Source organism: Dromiciops gliroides, chromosome 5 (assembly GCF_019393635.1).
Source record: "Dromiciops gliroides isolate mDroGli1 chromosome 5, mDroGli1.pri, whole genome shotgun sequence".
Taxonomy (NCBI): Eukaryota; Metazoa; Chordata; class Mammalia; order Microbiotheria; family Microbiotheriidae; genus Dromiciops; species Dromiciops gliroides.
Genome location: NC_057865.1, coordinates 45802286 through 45824384, shown reverse-complemented (window position 1 = coordinate 45824384; position 22099 = coordinate 45802286). Strand labels below are relative to the sequence as shown.

At 37.8% G+C, this 22099-nt stretch overlaps 1 protein-coding gene across 1 annotated transcript in view; it reads right to left on the bottom strand.

Moving 5' to 3' along the window:
- The window catches only part of LOC122728697 (pre-mRNA-splicing factor CWC22 homolog), a 138288-nt gene extending 120398 nt beyond the window's left edge, over positions 1–17890 (bottom strand). Inside the window, 1 exon segment of the mRNA XM_043967498.1 lies at positions 17696–17890. Coding sequence (XP_043823433.1) covers positions 17696–17890 — 195 coding nt within the window.
- Positions 17891–22099: the final 4209 nt, after the last annotated feature.

Below are 22099 nucleotides of genomic sequence, written 5' to 3'. Positions count from 1 at the left end.
ATTATGTAATTTACATTTTTATAATCATTGTTGAAAATTATTATCTAGAAGCAGCATAGCATAGTGGTGAGTGCTCTTAAAATTGGAATTACTTGGGTTCAAGTCCTTCCATACATGCTGGATATATGACCCCTGGGTAAATCAATTAACAATCATTTTTCTGGAAAACTATAAAATTTTTAATTGCAAAGATGTAGAAGATTTGCTATTATTAGGAAAACGTATAGGGATTGGACCTATATATTTTTTCTTTTTTGTTTTTTTGTGAGGTGATTGGGGTTAAGTAACTTGCCCAGGGTCACACAGCTAGTAAGTGTTAAGTGTCTGAGATCAGATTTGAACTCAGGTCCTTCTGAATCCAGGGCCGGTGCTGTATCCACTGTGCCACCTAGATGCCCCAGACCTATAATTTCAATGGTACAAGGAGATATTTAGATGAGGAAACTCCCTTTACCAATGCAGGTTGGTAACTTCTTTATAACATAGTTTTGGAGAGAGGATTTGCCCAGGGCCTCAGAGCCAGCATGTCAGATACTGGACATGAATTCTTATGTTTCTGGCTCTCAGGATGGGTTTTTCATTGTATAGAAGTGATTTGTAATAGATTTGTATGTTTGCTGTTAAATTGGTAGATCATTTGTATTATACTAAGTTTCTGTGTTTGTTACTAAACCAAGGATTTCCAGGGGACAGGTAGGTGGCACAGTGGATAAAGCACTGGCCCTGGATTCAGGAGGACCTGAGTTCAAATCTGGCCTCAGATACTTAACACTTATTAGCTGTGTGACCCTGGACAAGTCACTTAACCCTCATTGCCCCGCAAAAAAACCAAAACAAACAAAAAAGCCTCAAGGATTTCCTAACTAGTCCATGTGCTTATTTCCCACCAAATATCCCCTCTCTAGAGTAAAACTATCTCCGTTTATATAATTTATCTGCCAAACCTACTAGAGCCAAAGGATAATGATCTCAAGAGTTTTTCCCAAAACATTTGGGGGGGATTCACATTGTCTCAATCATAGCTTCAATTGAGGATTGCACCCTTATTCTACCAAGCTTGTTAACACTTCCAAAGTGATGGAACACTAGGCACCATAGACTTTTCATTCCTAGAACTGTGACCATAGATCTTTGTTTATTGCAAATCTATTTTAGAATGTCACTTGAGGATTAGACATTCCACATCGCAATTCTCCTTTCTTTCTTTTAAACTATGGTCCATATATCCCATTTTTTTGGGGGGGGGAGGTGTCATTCAAAGAAGAATTACAATCTTTTAAATAGATAATAACACTCGTGAATTGCATTCATTAATAGCTCAATAAAACAGTTATGTTAATAACAATGCATTCATTAATGGAATCTAAAGAAGTCCCATTTTAGAGGAGTATCTTTAGAAAAGAGGTACTTTAAAATACATGAGATCATTCAAGATGTTATTTTGGGCAGGATAACCTTCCCATCTCATTCCATTTTTAGTGTTACAACTAAGAGGGAACCCAGAGGAGCCATACAGAATAGTTGAGTGATATCACAAGTAATTAAACCATCATTCCAGTGTATCAAGCTGTGGAACACATCTGGAGTAATTAAGGAGAAGGAAGGTAGCTGGCATTGCTCCTGGATATAAGGTTGGCCACAGTCCTTTTATCTTTGAATTGACTTCTCATTAGATAGAACTGACTCAAAATGACTTTCAGAGTTTAGGGAAAGATATGGATACTGTATATGGTTTCCCTGGGGATTCTTTTTGTGATATATCTGGGTACCTTGGCCTCCTCTCCCCAACAAAGACAACTTACTTATAATAATAATGCATGGTATCTATCCTAGAAAGGGGTAGTTGGGGCTCAATTCAATGGAAATATGACCACATGAAGACAAGATACTTGAGCTAGAGTCCAGGCTCTACTATTCTTTACTCTGTTAAGAATCTGAGACTGTTCCATCTCTCTGAGCACAAGAATTGGAAGCCCTGGGCATTGCAAATGTATACCAGGGTCAATCTATGATGAGTATGAGTGGTCTCCTCACTGGATTGTCTGGCTACCATCTTGTTTTCCACTAAACCTAGTTATGATACATGGGCTTCTACCAAGCTATGTTCTCTGGATCCTAGACATCCATGACCCTTTGCCACCAGAACATGAACTCTGCCTCTGGGACCCTGGGTTCTGTTAGGTGAGCTTTTTCTTATCTAGAACCAAGCCTTCCCATTACTTCCCAGCTATTTCCAAACTGTATCACCACATTCAGGCTACCCCTCCCCCTTCAAAGTCCCCTTTATATGTGTCTTCTGCCATTAAAGTGTAACTTGCTTAAAGGCAGGATGATCTTGCTTGCTTGTTTTTCCTCCACTTTTAAAACTTTTGAACTTAAAAGATCATTTAAAATGATCATTTTCATATGCAGGAGAATAGAAAGGGCTGTATAAATCTCTATTACATACATCTTGGTTTTCTTTTTTAACTATATAATATATTTAACATGCTACTTTCAAAGCAGTCCTTTTGCTTGTTCTTGTAGTCCCAGTTGTTAGCACAGTACTTAGCATATAGTAAATACTTAATAGATGCTTTGAAATTTTGACTTGGGAAATCACATTATTAAATGTGATCAGGGGCAGTGAGGTGGTACAATGGATAAAACACTGGCTCTGGATTCAGGAGGACCTGAGTTAAAATCTGACCTCAGACACTTACTGGCTGTGTGACCCTGGGCAAGTCACTTAACCCTCATTGCCCTGCAAAAAAAGATATATATATATATATACACACACACACACATATACATACATGTATGTATGTATGTATGTATGTGTATATATATATATATATATATATATATATATATATATATATATATGGGTAGAAGGGAATGCAGCTCAGAACATCTCATTAAGGGGCAGCTAGGTGGTGCAGTAGATAGCTCACCAGGCCTGGAGTCAGGAGGACCTGAGTTCAAATCCAGCCTCAGACACTTAACACTTACTAGCTGTGTGACCCTGGGCAAGTCATTTAACCCCAATTGCCTCGCTCCCCCCCAAAATATGATCCTATGTAATGTGTGCTTAACATATTAGTTTGGTTCCTTGTTACAAGGTAGAAATCTAACTCTAAACACATTTTTTCTCTTTCCCTCTTTTTCTGTCTTATTTATCTCTGTTGCTCTGGCTATGTCTGTCTCTCACACTATTTTTCTGAGCTTCTATCTTTGACTCTGTCTCTGTTTCTCTCTGTGTCTCTCTGTCTCTTTTACTTTCCTTCTCTTTCCTGCCCAAAAAGCTTTAACTATAGTACTTGTGTTCATCATCAACATGTTTCTATATCAAAAGACCTTGAGACAAGCTGTGTTTGAAGAAGGGTAGGTGTCTCTGAAATTCACTTCTCAATCAACAGAAGCCAGTATTTTGTGGCTTTGAAGGCAGATTTCCAAATCTGTCTATTAAGATGGTAGTTCTTCAGCTCATGTGGGAGGATTGGCAAATGTTCTAAGTCAACAGAGAAAGTAGATATTTAAATGTTCTTTACTTATTTCATTTGTACCAGAAGTTGTGAGAATTCTGTTAAGAAATAGAAATAAAATCCAGTAAGTATATCAAGTCTTTCACCCATTCCCATGACCTAAATATGGGAATGAATTTTGCCTGGTTTGGAGAAGACAGAATGTGGAGGATCTTTTGAATTCCAAAGTTTTAAGCTATCATATCAATAGTAACTGAACTAATAGGAAAACATTTGCTGAATCACAGGACTAAGGGAACCTAGAATTTTTAAATGTTAGTCTTCAAGTAGTGTATTTAAAGTTAACTTCCACTTACACATTGTATATTAATCTCCCTATAGTATACTCAAATGTAATACTTACACTTCAACTCCTACCTACAACAATTGTCTATTTTAGGAGTACAATTTTGGGAAGTTTTCACCCTGTGGTAGCATAAATACAATTTTGCTTAACATTCAGGACTAGCTTCCCTGACCCACATTTTATAGCAAGGAACCCCAAAGGACACAACCAACTTCTTTTGCTGCATTGGGCTTTTGTTGTATCAAGTGCTGCTCAGCATCTGTGGACTATTATCTGGGCTTGGCAAATCTTTTTTTGTAAATATAGACCAATTTTGTTGTAAAAAGGACTTGATGTAATGTCAAGTTAACTTGAAGTTCTGTTTTGGATGCAGTTTGGGAAACAATACCACAGAGAAGGAAAATAGAATCCAGAAACTACCCTGTTTTAATGCAGGGGAACTATCCAGGGTGCTGAGATAGATTTCAGTAGTAAACTTTAGTGGTCTATGGCCATCTTGTAATGAAGTATTACTTTGGTAGCCTTAAAGAAACCCTCATAGAAGGGATGAAGAAATTTCCTCCATTATATTATCCTTCTCTTCCTTACATTCTCACATGCACTGGGGAATGAGGGGCAGGAGTATAGTCAGATGAAATCAGGCAAGATATGACCTTAATTTAGCAGGTTTTTTTCAGCAGCACAGTTTCAGTAATGAAACACCATATGTACTGCATTCTCACTTATCCACGTTCTGCTGTGTAGCCTCCAAGTCCTAAGCTAGAAGAAGAAATTGATCATATGGAAAAAAGAATGAACAACAAAGATGTTGCTGCTGCTGGTGTTTGTGTGTGTGTGTGTGTGTGTGTGTGTGTGTGTGTGAACAAACTTTATGAAAACCACTAACAGAGGAAAAAAGATTTATAAAGGTAAAACCAGGAAACAAAATAATGTTTCATCAATGGAAATGAGCTGCATAACTGATTAAATTTAAAATTTATGTACACACATTTTGCAGACAGTATATATGCCATAGCATTTGGTTATTAAAATGTCTGCATACTAATGTTAGAGGTATATCAGAGAGAAATAAATAGTCAGAATGTCCTGCATTCTAATAGAGAAAAATCTGAGAAAATAGGCTAATGCAGCATGATATCTTGGTAGAAGGAAATAGTTTTGATTCACACATCACAGAGTTTCAGGATCATTGGTACAGAAGACAGCTGGTCCAAAGTTTTCTTGCTTGTTGAAGATCTTATCTAGCTCCTTTTGTCCAATTTCCTAGGCATACACATTTGACTTTTCAATTATTAAGCCAGGGGGAGATAGAGAAGATGGAAACATAATATCACTTTCTTTTTCTGTTAAAGCTCTACTCCCCAAATCCTTATTCTGATGTATGACAATGAAGTCACCCTAAATTGTCAAAGACTATGCTGGAGGAGCACAAACTATGACAAGTCTTATGAAACAATATGAAGACTTTGGGTACACAATGGAAAACAACCAAAGTAGCTGACTCTAGCAAAAACTCCCCAGCAGGTTTGGGTTTTAGGTGATTCTGATTTTTTATAATTTGATAGATTCCATTATGGGAAGTCTCTCCACAAGCAAATCTCTACTCCTCCTCACTTTATGAGTTGCTATAGCTAAAAATTTAAATTATATTTGCAACTTGAGTGAGATTTAAAGGTTTCTATCCTTTTATGCAACAAAATCAAAATAAGTTCATGTTCTGAGATCCTGTCAACTTTGATGTATTTCTGATCTCATCAATGTGAGTACTACCATTCAATGATGCAAGCTGCAACTTATCATTGCCCTCTTACCCTGTGTGAATTTTGTCCATTTTCTCCTTTGAGATTCTTTTTTTTACTTAATTTTTTGTTTGTTTGTTTTGCGGGACAATGGGGGTTAAGTGACTTGCCCAGGGTCACACAGCTAGTAAGTATCAAGTGTCTGAGGCCGGATTTGAACTCAGGTCCTCCTGAATCCAGGGCCAGTGTTTTACCCACTGTGCCACCTAGCTGCCCCTCTTTGAGATTCTTAATATGGGAAATGCCCAATCTGTTGGAGGACCATTTCTAATTCTTTTAGCTTTGTATGGATACCAAATAAGAATGTACCATCCATTAGTCATCTCTTGCCCTGGCCCCTCTTTTTTTCCAGTCATTCATCTCTCTGATGGCCTCTTTCACACCATATACTTTGATAATTCTTTGTTGAGAATGTGTTTCAGCCTACCCATGCTCCTCTCCATTGCCCTTTGGGTGATCCTCAAATTTATTTCTTCAAATACCTTGCAGCCATACATCACCTGAAGAATGTTGTCATTAAAATGCTGGTTCTTTGTTTTAGGGAAAACCTTTCAAAAACTACCAAAATTAAACCTGAATTCATCTTACAACAGTCCATAAGGATTCCATTGTAGCAGTCATTGAGTGATAGACTGTAATTCCCAGGAAAGTGTGTATTTTTGATATACAAGAGAGAAATCAAACCCTTGGATTTTTAACTTTTTTCTATCCTAATGAAAATAATTAGAAGATTTAAATGAAAGATATGTTTTATTTTATTTTTAAATGCTTGCTTTCAAAATATCCCATCACTGCAGAAACTAAAGTGGGTTGCAGGAGAAAGAAACAATCATTAGCCCCACATTTCAGCTTCTTAGGACTGTTCATATAGTGACCTGATTTGTGTATACCATTGAGGGAGTAATTAGCAGGTATATCAAAAGTGGGCAATGGATGTAGAAGCACATTCTTTGGTATGAACACCTGTGGGGCACATAGAAATGGGGCCCAGCATGTTTTTTTCTTGGTTACAGTAGTATTCTTTTAATCAGATTCTGGTAAGTAATAATCACCCATGGCAGGCATAATATGAAATTGCTTAATTAGTCCTGTGAAATGGTACATGGCAGGTATTATTAACTTGCATTTGTGTTGGCTTGACAAAATGTCTCCTAAAAGACTTAAACATAAACTCCCAGGCAACAACTGAAACTTGCAGCCACAGAGGCCTATTTTACACAAATTGTAAATGGTGGGGTATGTTAAAACCTTCAGCCCAAATAAAAATGTCTTCCTCCTCACCCCATCTCCCATCACCCAAATGTCAAATAGCCTTAACTTTCTGCCAATGAGCTATGGCAACAGCCTGCATGTCAGAGATTTCATTATTTTTTCAAGGTCTGCTCTAGAGTATTTATTTACTAGTGTACAATATAAAGAGTGGACTTAAATAATTAAATTTAAGTGGCATTCTCTGAAACAAGTGAACAAAATAGTCATGATGATCTGACGACTAGGGAGTTGGAGAGTCAATCTGAGTAGTTTCCTTGGGATTTATGTTTAGGAGGTACTTTTTTCCATGTAATTCTCAGCATAGAATGAGTCACAGTGGGGATTAGAGAGGTTCAAATATTTTTTTTTAACTTTTGCATGAATTTGCTTCCAAAAGTGAGATGCAACTAAATGATTAATTACCATGCTATTAATTGATCATTAACTTGGTGCTATGTTGATGGAGGGAAAAGGCATTTGAATTTAATTTATCCCTGGATTTGTTAAGATTCAGGTTCTGGTTAACATGGAGAAAATACACCTGTTTAACCACCAAATTATGACACCGTTTATGTACCCATTTAACGGGTTAAACATGATGCTACATCTTTAGATTAATGGTGAGGTATGAATATGAAGTAACTCTAGCAATGTCCAATTCTTGAAAAAGCAACAAAAGGGTTTTTTTTTTTAGAAGTTAATAGTACAGAATCTCAAATGATTATTTTAGCTCAACTCCTCAATGATCCAAGACTTTGTTGATGTGGATACTTTATTGAGGCAGATCTCAGTCTCTCTATAACTTGGAAATTGATCTTTGAGAGTTGTTGTTGCTGAAAAATGGATCACCCTGTGTCCAATCTGGTTATGAATTTTTTGAAACTTAGCTAGATTGATTTTCAGATGAAAGATAGACAACGTGTCACCAGATTTGCATGATAAGCCCTTCTAGAGTGAAATCCCTCCAGCAGGATTTATCAAAGCTGAATGTCCATTGGCATAGCCTTCAAGGACCCAAGTCACCTTCATGCCATAGTGAGAAATCAAAGGAATACTTTGGAGACCCTAGATTAATACTCTTTATACTTAAAGAATGTGAAGCATTCTTCACCTGGGTAGAATGGTGGATAGAGTGTGGGACTTTAAGGCACAATTCAAACTTGAGTCTTTATAATTCTTATTTTTGTCACCTGTGTCACCCTGGGCAAGTCATTTAACCTCTCAAATCCTCAGTTCCCACATCTGTAAAATGGAGGATAATAGTTTCTACCCCCAAGTGTTGTTCTAAGGATTACATGACTGAATATATAAATACAAATTTTAAAGTGCTATACAAGTAGGTCCCAATCAGTATGAATAAGGAATCTCATGAAATGGTTGAAATTTTAAAAAAATAATACTCCATATTTCCATTGGACTAGAAAGAATGACTATATTTTATAGAAATATAATTTCGAATAGTGTGAACTCTAATCCATATAGTCATTTCATGGGCTACATTATTTGCACTAATCAGGAACTATCTCTAAATACAAGCTATTATCATGTCATATTGTCAGTATTGATAATCTTTTTGAGTCAAACTTTTAAAAAAATTACTTTATTTTTAATTTATGGAATTAAATGCATTTCTATAACATAGCATAATAAAAAGATGATTGTACTTGAAGCTGCAAATCTACCAAACACAACTTGCTATTTCCTCCAAGTATACAACAAAGAGCTCACTTGGAATCTAGTCACTTCCCATTTTAACTAGTTATTTTTGCTAATATGGTTGTTTCTATGTTGCTAGGAGTAGGGTTTCTATATTTCTAGGCTACAGGGGCTATTCCCATCACCTAAATTACAGTGCCTGGGAAAAAAGTTCTTTTCACTCCATCCTACTTACAGCTTCCATCTTCAACCTATTACCAGTCTGCTGGTGAGGCTCTCTGAATTTAGCTATTCAGTCATAGGACATTTGACACACAGTTTATCAGTGGGCTTGTACTCTTTCTTTATGTGACATTCTATCTGTGCTATTCATGGGTGGAATGTTCTTGGTCTCCTGAGCATCCTCTCTAGCTCAGTCTTCTACACAGGACTTTGCCCAGGTTCTACAGTCCCCCAGTCTTTAGAGCTCTTCTGCTGCTTTGTGCTGCGACCACTCATTGCTTTATATTTATTTGTGCACATGTTGAATTCTACCACCACCCCATCCCCACCAGTAGAATGTAATCTTGGGAACAGGAGCTATTGTTTTGGTCTTGTATACCCACACTTATTACAGTGTTTTATGCCTAGCAAGCACTTATTTTAATATTTGTTTTCCTGAATTGAAGTGGTAGAAACTTTCAGAGCTTGCATTTAGCTGGCATAGCCTGTGGGGATCCAGGGTTACCCCCATATCATTGTTAGGCATCAGAGAATGACTTTCATTGTCTTGACAGTGCTTGTTTACTCCCCTAATAACTTACCAGAAATCAGTTCCATGTCATCACCCCTGTCCTTGAGATAATATTCTCTAGCAGAGAGCTTAAAGCAAGTAACTGCATTTCACTGGCAATATAAGTAATTCTGACTATAGCTCTGTTGGATCATGCTCAATTTTAGTCAATCTTCTGTGATTTCCTATGGTTTTTTAAAGGAATAAAACAGTTTTCTCCTTCATTTCATTGCCCAAGGACCTCCCAAATGAGGAGTATATTTATTAACTAAGTGATATTTCTTTATGCTTATATAATTGACTAAATGGAAGTCCCATGAACAAGGTTCTATCCTTGCAGAGGGGCAAGTTAGCCATGATTCCAGTGCTCTGGTCTTTAAGACATTTTTACTTTTCTCACTTTTCCCCCCAAGATATCTCTCCAAGGTGAGGTTAGCTATGCAAATGGCCAGAGTCCTAGATTTAGAAAGAAATGAGTTTGGTCTTACCACCTTTAGACTTCCAGTGGGGTCAGTTTTAGTTTAATTAGAATTCTATGTTTACTTAGACTTTTCCTTTTTATCACTGTTGTGATTGAGTCATTTTTTTTTCACTCTTTGTGAACACATTTGGGATTTTCTTGGCAAAGGTACAGAAGTGGTTTGCCATTTCCTTCTCCAGCTCATTTTACAGATGAAGAAACTGAGGCAAACAGGGTTAAATGACTTACCCAGGGATACACAGCTGGTAAGTGTCTGAGGCTGGATTTGAACTAAGGTCCTCCTGAATCCAGGGCTGGTGCCCCCATAATAGCACTACTTTAAGTGGGGTTGTGAGGCTCAAACCTCTTCAGAAGAATTTTGCAAACCTTAAACTATTATTTAAATCCTACCTATTACTGTTATTGCTGCTGTTGTTATTCTTGTTGTTCTATCACCCCAGTCAAGACCTTAAGCTTCTCAAGATGAAGCACCCTCATACTTCTTCTATTCCCTACAGCAACTGCAGCACAGAATGTGGAGTCGGAGGGCCCAAGGTTCAATATTAGTTCTGCAGCTTACTAGCAATGGGACTTTAAACAAGCCATCATGTCCCTGGGCCTCAGTTTCTCCATCTGTAAAATGCAGCAGTTGGCCTTGAATAGTCTCTAAGTTTCACTTCCATTCTAAAGTTTATGATAAAAATTACTATGACAATGACAATAGTTGGCATTTATACATACAATGTTTTAAGTTTTTCAAAGCTCTTTAAAAACATGATCTCAGGGAGCAGCTAGGTGGCACAGTGGATAAGGCACTGGCCCTGGATTCAGGAGGACCTGAGTTCAAATCCAGCCTCAGACACTTGACACTTACTAGCTGTGTGACCCTGGGCAAGTCACTTAACCCTCATTGCCCCACGAAAACAACAACAACAACAACAACAACAACAACAGCAACAAAACACAAAAAGAAAAGATCTCATTTTATCCGCACAATAACCCTGGAAGGTGTATATTATTATGATCCTTGTTTTATAGATGAGGAGACTGAGACAGAGAATTTTTTGCTTTTTTTGTTTGTTTGCTTGCTTTGAGACAGAGGTTAAGTAGCTTGCACAAGGTCATATATCTATTAAGTGTCAGAGTTCAGATTTGAATTCAAGTTTTCCTGACTCTGGGTCCCATCCAATATACCACCTAACTGGAATTGTGGGACACATGGTATGTATTCAGGAAATGACTGATGACACATGGCACATAGGCCTGACTTTGGATAGTTATTCAAGACAATGCAATGCTTTTTCTAATGGAACACAAAAAATCATGTTTACTTGATTTAAAGAAAGATGGGTGTTTAAGGAAAATGAGGGAGTTAGAATTTATTTCTCTCCTTGCATAATTTTTTAGCCTTTTCCAACCCTCACATCCCTAAGCCTTGGACATTTCGGACCTCTAAAACCTATATGCTTCTTTTTTACCCAAGAATTGGGCGATTTCCATTAGCACAGAAAAAGATGGCACAAAATTCGTTGGATAGTTAAGAATCTGGACTGTGGGAGTGGTAACATCCACCAAAACTGACTGTGTCTTTTCTTAAAACCACTTAAAGCACTGTTCTAGTTCTAGAGCCTATCTCACCCACCATTCTTCCTAGGATTTCAGAGTCATATTGAGAAAAAAATAGTATTGAAATTCCAACCAAATGGGAGTGAAGTAGATTTATACTCTTTTATAGAAATGCATTTATCTGTAGCATAAAAATAAACAAAACATCTCTTTTTTTCTCTTTCATTTTCCATAACCTCACTTCCCTTGACCACAACTGCAATTCAAGTTGACATGGATCTTCACAATCTTTAGTGTTCTCTTTAGGATTGTGTGCTGGCACACAGTAGTTATTTATGATTTTGCTGAATGAATAAATAAATGTATCATTTACCTCCTAGCTATGTGACTGTGGGCAAATTAGAGGATTGTAGATTTTGAATCTGAAGGGAACTTACAGGTCCTGTAGTCCATCTATATATTTATAGATGAGTGAATGAAGGCCTGGAGAAAGAAAATGGCTTATCTGCAACCACACAGGTAGAAGGGAACAAAGGCAGGTCTGGAATGCAGCCATTCTTACTCCAAGACCAGTGCTACTTCTGTTAAACTATAGCTGACTAGGGGCAGCTAGGTGGCACAGTGGATAGAGCATTGACCCTGAAGTTGGAAGAACCTGAGTTCAAATCTCACCTCAGACACTTACTAGCTATGTGACCAGGGCAAGTCACTTAACTACAATTGCATTAAACATCTGGGACATCACCAGTTGTCCTGATCTGTATCTTGCCATTGGATGGCTCTGGAGGAGAGAGTGAGGTTGGTGACCTTGAACAGCCCTCCCTCACTTAATTCCAATTCAATGCAAGTCATGACATCACCCCAATGTCATGGTCCTCTTCAAGAATGAAGGACAAACAACAACCACAAAAAATAGCTGGCCAACATCTCACTATTTAGTCAGTGGGGCCAACAGTTCATGGGAAGCGTCTATTTGGCATAAGCCCTTCCCACAGAGTTGTGATTTTCTCTTACCATGATATCTTTGTGAAGATGCCTTTATAGACTCCCCTGTACAATGTAGATGGTAATGCATGCATTACCTACCTCACTGGCTTTTTGGGTAGGGAGGAAGAAAGCAAACTATCACTATTATACTCTTGTAGACAATAACTCCGCTTGTAAAATGCTATCAATAAGCCAGGATAAAATACGACAGTAAAAATCTCAAAGCCGACCATAAGCAATCAAAAGGAATGCACAGTGATTTAAACACCTATACTGCTTGCGAATAGTGTTTTATATTTATGAGCCTTGTGGCTTCTTCCATCCACAAGAAAACCCACCTTCTAATCTTTAGGCTGAATGTTAGGCTATTTTTGCTGGATACAAACCCTTCCCCTGAAGATCAGAGATTCCTGAAATCATTTTGAAAAATCTCTTATAGATTAGGATGGATTCTAGAAAAGACTGGTCTCATGTAACTCTTCAGCAAGCCAATGTATTTCTATGAAACTGTATTTTGGGGAAATTCAAAAATGTCTTATTTACAATGATAGTGGCAGAGGAATCTATAATCTCTCCTTTCCATAAACCCAGATAGTTTAGCATGTAGAGTTCAGAACATATACCTCAGCCATGTCGTGCCCTTGATCTGTTTCTGGTTATTTGAGCTGTTTCACAAAAGTAAAAGCTACACCAAGCAAAAATCCTTAGTGAAAGAGTCTATCTCACTGGGTGGTTATGAGGATGAAATGAGGCCATAATTTTATTATTATGTTCATTTTATAGATGAGGAAACAGATTCAAAAAGGTTAGCAACTTACCTGAGGCCACACAGCTAACAGGATGTGAATTCAGATCAGTTTTTATTCCAGATCCGGCCTTATTTCACATATTAATAAGTCACAAACTGAGACAATACAAATAGAAAGAAATATATTGGAGAATTACTACTCATTTTGTAAATCTTCCTCCCTTCTGGCCTCTCTCAGTAGGCTTAATGACCAGTACACATAGATAATCACTACCCTCAATGATCCCCAGCTTCTGCTTTGGTAAAATTTAAGTGAAAAATTCAATGAGAAACTGAAAATAGGGGCAGCTAGGTGACTCAGTGGATAAAGCACTAGTCCTGGATTCAGAAGGACCTGAATTCAAACCTGGCCTCAGACACTTGACACTTACTAGCTGTGTGACCCTGGGCAAGTCACTTAACCCTCATTACCCCGCAAAAAACAAAAACTATTCGGAAACTGAATATATACTAAAACTCATTTCCTGTTGGGTTTTTATAGGATCTTGCTACCCATGGGTGCTGGCATCTACATTATATATTGATGACAGCCAACCATGTACATTCTTTTGAGTCCTAATCCTATTGTATGTGTCTTCATTTCAAAAGGGAAGCTGGGTGGTGCAGTGATAAAGCACTGGGCTTGGAATCAGAAAGACTCATTTTCCTGAGTTCAAATCCAGTCTTAAACACTACCTGTGTAACCCTGGGGAAGTCACTTGACCTGTTTGCCTAAGTTCTTCATCTGTAAAGTGATCTGGAGAAGGAAATTGCAAACAACTCTAGTATCTTTGCCAAGAAAACCCCAGATATGGTCATGAAGAGTTGGACGTGACTGAAATGACTCAACAACAACAACAAATTAACTTAAATAATAGGAAGTCAATGAGTTCAGGTGACCACCTGGAAAGGATACTTATAGGACAATTCTTGAAGAAGTTACAATGTTGGATTAAGTAATAATAGCTAATATACTAATATGACTTTAAAGTCTTCAAGGCACTTAATATTCTCATTTGATTCTCACAATAACCCTGGGAGTTACGTGCTACAATTGTCCTATTTGACCAATGGGGTAACTTTGCCAGGGCCACACAACTAGCAAGTATCTTGAGACCAGATTTGAATTTGGATCTTCCTGTTGCAGGTCCAATGCTCCATCCAGTGTATCAATTAGCTGTCTCTAATTCTGGTTTGAAGATGGTGCCTGTTTTGAATATTTTAGTGGAATGCTTCCTATATGTTAATGTTACAAAAGCATTGTAAGGTTTCCAAAGCTCTTCATTCATCTTATTGTTGTTGAGTCATTGTTAGTCATGTCTGATTCTTCATGATCCCATTTGGGGTTTCTTGGCAAAGATACTGGAGTGGTTTGCCATTTCCTTCTCTAGCTCATTTTATAGTTGAGGAAACTGAGGCAAATAGGGTTAAATAACTTGTCCAGAGTCACATAGCTAGTAAGTGTCTGAAGCCAGATTGAAACATAGATCTTCCTGATTCCAGGCCCAACACTCTATGTACCATGTTACCAAGCTGCTGTTCTTTCTTCATACGAACTCTATAAGGTAGGGATCATTATGCCTATTTATGATAAGAAACAGGTAGAGCAATTCAATTTCAAATAGCTATTGAGGGGAAAATGAAGAATAATATACTACTCCATGATTTTGTTTTTATTGTCAATTTGCAATGGTTTTCTCTAACCAAAATTAGGGGTTCCCCTATAGAGATGAAAAGATTAAGTAGAATGTGGGCTCTTAACTTGAAGTACACAAGCATTTTTGAAAATTTTCTAAAAATTATAGTTCAATATAATTAGGTATCTTTATAATCTCATGTATTTTATTTAACGATTTAAAAGTATTCTTTTAAAGAAGGAGCCATAGACTTCATCAGACTTCCATAGGGGTCCATGACACAGGTTAAGAACTAAAATAGAAATATGCAATGCTAAGAAAGGAAGGATTTGACCAGAGTACTGGGGACTAACTACTATTACACTTGAAAGTCAACTTTACCACAAATAAATAGTGAAGACCATCTCCACATTCCTGACCAAATTGAGAGCTGACAGAGTATGTTTTTATCAATATCAACATCTGTAAGCTCAGCTGTGCTGAAATCCCTGGTAGGCAACAAAAGTGGGTTGTGATTTCCATAAAATATCAGGCAAAGTTCACTCAGCTTTTGTCCATCATCAAGCATTTATTAAGGGCTTACTCTGGGCTCGTCACTCCACCAATACCTAATTTGAATGAAACCAGATTTAAATGAAAATAACACAATTTGACAGAAGACCAAAGTGAAGGAACATGACAGTTATTGTTAATTGTTTTTATGTTCTCCTAAAGGACATTGACAGAATTTTTTAATAGAGGTTATAGTTGTCTGCATTAAGGTTAGGAGTCAGATATAGAAGAAAAAATAATTACAGTAATCCCCCCTTCCCCTTGCAAAAAAAGGGGCTCAATATGAAGTGGCTAGATATTGTTACATTTTATTAATTATTTTAATTTTTTAACCACACTACAATAACCCTCTTGCCCATGTTACTCAAGAGAAAGAACAAATAATTCATCTATACTATTTAATGCAGTGACAATGATCAACAGAGTTTCTGAAAGTCTGCACTGGTGGGTCAATATCTCTCTACTAAGAGGAGGGTCATGTGTTTCAATAGTCATTCTAAAGAAACAATTGTTATTGAATTTGATACAATTTCCGTTATATTTTAGTTATGTTTTGTTTGTTTGTTTGTTTTGCAGGATGATGAGGGTTAAGTGACTTGCCCAGGGTTACACAGCTGGTAAGGTCAAGTGTTTGAGACTGAATTTAAATTCAGGTCCTCCTGAATTCAGGGCTGGTGATTTACCTACTGCACCACCTAGCTGCCCCACTGTGATATCTTAATTTATATGATTGTATCATGCATATTCAAGTGGCTAGGTAGTGCAATGGATAGAGCACCAACCCTGGAGTCAGGAAGACCTGAGTTCAAATCTGGATTCAGACACTTACTAGCTTTGTGACCCTGGGCAACTCATTTAACCATGTTTGCCTCAGTTTCTTATCTGTAAAATAATCTGGAGAGGGAAATGGCAAACCAACTCCAGTATCTTTGCCAAGAAGATCCTAAAACTGGGTCAAGAAGAGTCAGACATGACTTAAAATGACTAAAGCATATCATGTATATTGGGCAGGTAGGTGATGTAGTGGATAGAGTGCTGGGCCTAGAGTCAGGAAAACCAGAGTTTAAATCCAGCCTCGGATACTTACTAGCTGTGTGACCCTGGGAAAATCACTTACCCCTAATTACCTCAGTGTTCTTATCAGTAAAATAAGTTGGAGAAGGAAATGGCAACCCCCCACCTCCCCCCCCCCTTATCTTTGGACAAGAAAACCCCAGATGGGGTTATGAAGGGTTGAACATGACTGAAAAACAACTGGACAACAAAAATCATGCATATTGTTTTCATTCAGCATTTTTCACTCCACAACAAGTTGTTCAAGTCTTCCTATGTTTCTCTGAATAACATAGGGATGTAAGACATGATAAATATGGGGGCAGCTAGGTGGCACAGTGGATAAGGCACCGGTCCTGGATTCAAGAGGACCTGAGTTCAAATCCGGCCTCAGATACTTGACACTTACAAACTAAGGGACCCTGGGAAATTCACATAACCCTCATTGCCCCGCAAAAACAAACGATAAACATGAGGAATGCAATTACACTCCTATCGATATGTTCTGCAATTCCTTGTAGTGAGAGATTTTAATACATCACACTTCAAACTGATTTAGCAGTAATTGATGGGATATTAATCACTGCAAGAAGCAATGTCAGTAATTAAAGCAAAAGCTCCAGCATTGAAGACAATATGAAAATGCATCAGGTGGCTTCCCAAAATATGAGAGAATGGTAGTTATTTCTATTCAGTCCATTCAAGCACAGGCTGGAACCTGAAATGTGGCACTACCTAAATTCCAAGGAGAACTCTTTTCTGAGAAGTTTGGCAGTAAAACTGGCCCAGGAAATAAAGAAAGATTAAGGTGTGGGGGGGGAGGGGTATGCCTTTCTTTATTTCCCTCTCCCCATTATGATGCATTGATTTAAAACCCTTTTCTTCTTCAAGAAGAGCACCATGTTGCTGTTATTGATACCTATAATTTTTGGTTTTCCTTTTGGAAAGAACCTTGAGAAGGGTTAAAGCATTAGGAGCAAAAGATCCTAATTTGAACAGAAAGCAGATTTTAGTCAAGCTCTGAAACGAAAGTAGATTTCTCTTTGTTTTTTCTCAGACACTTTCATGACATATTGTTGACTGTTGCTGATAGTTCAGAAAACAAACAAAACAATCTCAGAGACAGGGAAAGCAATGATTTACTTTGCATGTTACTTGATCTTTTCCCCAGGGCCCCTCCTCATTTAGCCAAGATTTTTTGTTTGTTTGTTTTCTTTTGTTTTGTTTTTTGACCTTGCTGTGGCCACTCAAGGATTCCATCGCACTGCTACAAAGCATGGAAGCTTTCTCCTGGTCTGTTTCTGACATAGTCTGTCTGGCTGTCTTTAGGCAGCCTGATGATTAGAGCCCCAATGCTGGACTCACCATATTGGTACAGGACTTAGTGGACACCCAGATTGGTTTTAAATCTATGCCGCTCAGAAATCCCAAGCTCAAGAGATCCACCGACATTAGCCTTTCCAGAAGCAGGGATTCTAGCATCTGCTCTGTCCAGAGTTCTTTGCTTTTGTATTCATAATTCTTTATAGTGCTAACACCTTTCAGATAGTCATAGAACATGATGTTCTCTCATGTTGTGACATATGGAATAGTGAAAAGAGCCCTGTACCTAGAGTCAGGAATGGCCTGGGTTCAAATCTTACCTTGGAAAATTGCTAGCAATGTGAGTGATCAAAGTCAAGTCACTCAATTTCTCTGAGCAGCTTCTTCATCTACTAAAGGGGCATACTTATGCCTGGGATTAGATTAGTTCAACATCTTATTGAAATGTCAATGAACCAGAGCACTGAAAGAGACTAGAAAATCAAAAATAGTCCCTGCCCTTGTGTCAAGGAGCAAAGTGTCATAACTATGATAGCATGAAAAGAGGGGCATAGCTGGGTAATCGGAATGTCGAATTTGCCCCTCATTTAACGAGTCACACTTCTTGATTGCTGACAGAAGAGTCTCTCAAATATTAGATTTCAGTGGGGTTTTTTGTCTCTCTCCTTAGGTCTTTTAGTGGAATATTATTTTTCTGAAATAATAGTAATTGTAAGAAAACAAAATGATTTTGGGGAAAAGACTTCAGGAGCATATCAGTTCTTTCATAGAATGCATTAGATTAGAATGGCAACATTTGAGAAAAAATTAAAAAAGAATAGAGATTGGACAAGTTGTGGGGGCAGTCTTCTCAGTGGGACTGTGAGGGTGATGAGTGTCAGAAGTAAAAGATGGTCAACTGACAAATTCTGTGGTGGCAGTAATAGGAAAACCTGAGTTCAAATCTGGTCTCAGATACAGACTAGTTGTGTGACCCTGGGTAAGTCACTTAACCTCTGTTTGCCTCAGTTTCCTCATCTGTAAAATAAAGATAATAGGAGTGATCAACTCCCAGGGTTGTTATGAGGATTTAATGTGATAATAATGGTAATGTGCTTAGGAAAATGCCTGTCACTAAGTAAGTGCTATATAAATGTTTTTTTTTTAATGTTTTTGTTTTTAGCAGGGCAATGAGGATTAAGTGACTTGCCCAGGGTCACACAGCTAGTAAGTGTCAAGTGTCTGAGGTCAGATTTGAATTCAGGTCCTCCTGAATCCAGGGCTGGTGCTTTATCTACTGCACCACCTAGATGCCCCCCATGTGCTATATAAATGTTAACTGTTATTATTTGTTGTTGTTCACTCATTCAGTGGCGTTCAACTCTCCACGTCCCCATTCCATTCCTGTCCACGGAGTTTTCTCGGCAAAGGTGCTGTAGTAGTTTGCCATTTCCTTCTCTAGTGGATTAGGGCAAACAAAAATTAAGTGACTTGCCCAGTGTCACACAACTAGTAACGTTACTATCTGAGGCTGGATTATATTCTTAGGTGGCTATTATTGAACCATAGGAAGTAAGGTGGGAAAAATAAGAAGCCAGTATACCAATGGCATTTAAAGTCAGGAAGGGGATTTCGGAGTTAGCGTAATAAGAAATAAGAGCAATTGAACATCCTTTAGCGAGGGGCATTACTGTTCAACCTTTGTTTGCATGTGATTGGCCACAGAAGCCACATAGAACCTGTTGCAATAGTCAAAGAGGGAGGTGACAAGACCTTGGGCAAGAATGGTAACCATATGATTGATAAAGAAGGGACACTTCTTTGTGGGCTATTTTTTGAAAGGGAAAGGGGCCTGATTTAGAGGTTAACTCTTCCTTCAACAGGTGCCTAGGGAAATTGTCTCTGGGAATAATCTGGTTCTGTGTCTCAGGCATGTTAAATGATTTTCGAGCCCTGCAAAAGTTTCCTTTGTCTCAATTGTTCTTGAACACCCTCCTGGGCTTTGGAACAACTCTCCCAAGATAAATGAGTGGCCTTGAGCCAACCCGAAGCTCTCAGTATGAAGCTATCAGGCTCTGTCAGGGCTCTAGAGGTTCAGGGCTTGGCCAATGCTTCAGCTGATGCAGCCTGTACAGAAAGAACAGGAAAGAGCCCAGCATGGCTTGGACTGGTAGAGAATGTGGATATGTACCTTTGTACAATTAGAGCCCACAGGCACAGTGGGACCAGGCCACAGGAGTCTGTGATGGAAGAGTAGAAGGCTGTGAAAGCTTTTGGAGGATTTAATGCCAAAAAAAAAAAAAAAAGGCTTATTAAAATTTCTGGCCACTAAACTTCAAAGCTTAAAGATCTGATGCTCAAATACAAGGTTCTGTCTTTCTCTTTCCCCAGGCCCCACTTAGAACTATCTGTTTCTATGAATATGATCATGCTTTTGTTTTCCTTGTAGAACAGAAAGTTGCTTGTCAGCATCTGCTCATTACAGACTGTCTCCATCTCCAGCTGTCTATTGGGCATCACCACTTGGATGTCCTGATATCCCCTCAAACTCAATTTATCCCTAGTCAAACCCAATGTTTTCACCTCTCCATACTCTCCATACCTCTAAACTGGCTATCCCTTGTATCGTGGACTGTATTTTGTCATTAGCTTCATCTCTCCTCCAGGCACTCAAGCTTAAACACTTGGTAACAGATTGACGGGTTCCTCAGTCACACTCCTGTCTTCAAAAATATCTCCAGATCCTGGAAAGCCGTTTTTACTTATTTTTTCCCCTACAATCCATTATTTCACTTTCATTCCTACTTTCACAGCCACTATCGAGCTGAGGTCATTACCATCTTATGCCTGGTCCATTGTAATAATGTGGTCTTCCTCCTATAATTTCTCCTTCCTCTTCTTCATCCTGAAAGAAAGTCCCAAAACACTAATATTCTTAAAATCAAGGCTTTTTTCATGTATAACCTTCATCAAAATCTTTATTGGTTTCCCATTTTTCACTGTTATCCAGGACCAAACCCTAAGCCTTCTTTGATCTGGCCCCAACCTAACTTTTCACCCACAATTGGACTATTATTCTATATTGAGAGCTCCAAACCTGGTGTCCAGGAACTTTTTAAAAAATATTTTTATAACTGCATTTTAATGTGAATAGTTTCCTTTATAATTTTACATTATTTTACCTGATGCCTCTAAAAATTCTGAGAAGAGGTCTATAGACTTCCAAAGACTGGCAAATGGGTCTATGCCAGAAACACAGCTAACAATCCAATCTATATAGGCCATTGCTTATATAACTACATTATTATTCCCTATGCCTATGTCACTATTGTTCATTATGACTATATGACAATACTTATAGAAGTATATCACTATTGTTACAAATGACTAGACTATTGTCTCTATGACTATATTACTATTGTTTAATTTAGACTCTGCTCCCTCTACCCAGATGGGTCTATTTACTGTGTCCTGAATTTTTGGTTTGGGTGGAGAATATTAACAAAGTTCAAGATTTTTTCCATGCAATTGTTATTTTTCACTACTTTAGATGCTTGGGAATCAATGCTTTAACAACCTCATAATCGTGTCACTTCTAGTATGATTTCTTCTATGTGTATTTGATTTAATCTCTTCCCCTTTCCCATCCTTGTTCTTACTAGTTACATTTTTACCACTTGAAAAAAGGTTATATGGAACTATGGTATCAGCAGGTAAGAGTGATGGATCTACTATTCTTTTTTTTTTTGCAGGGCAATGAGGGTTAAGTGACTTGCTCAGGGTCACACAGTTAGTAAATATCAAGTGTCTGAGGCCAGATTTGAACTCAGGTCCTCCTGAATCCAGGGTCATGCTTTATCCACTGTGCCACCTAGCTGCCTGGCTCTACTATTCTTGATGGTAAAAAAAAAATTGTTACAAAAGTCTTTGCAGATCTTTTCCATTTTCTTGTTTGTTATTCTTCTATTTTTAACCTTAAAATGCTCTCACATCTCAAGGAAGAGAAAAAGACCTATTTGTACAAAAATATTTATACTAGTTCTTTTTGTGGTGGCTAAGAATTGGAAATCAAAGGAATGCCCAAACAAGCTGTGGTATATGATGATGATGGAATATTATTGTGATATAAGAAATGACAAGCAGGATGATTTCAGTAATACTTGGAAAGACTTGTATGAGCTGAGGTATAGTGAAGTGAGCAGAACCAGGAGAATGTTGCACACAGTGACAGCAATATTGTTTGATGAAGAACTGTGAATGACTTAAATATTCTCAGCAATATCCAAGACTATCCCAAAGGACTAATAATGAAGCATGTTATCTACCTCCAAAGAAAGAAGTGATATTGATGGAACAGAGTGAAGAGTGCTATTTTTTGCTTTCTTTAATTTTTTCTTTTGTTCAAGTTTTCTTATACAAAATTATTAATACGATAATTTTTTACACAATTGCACATGTATAACCTAT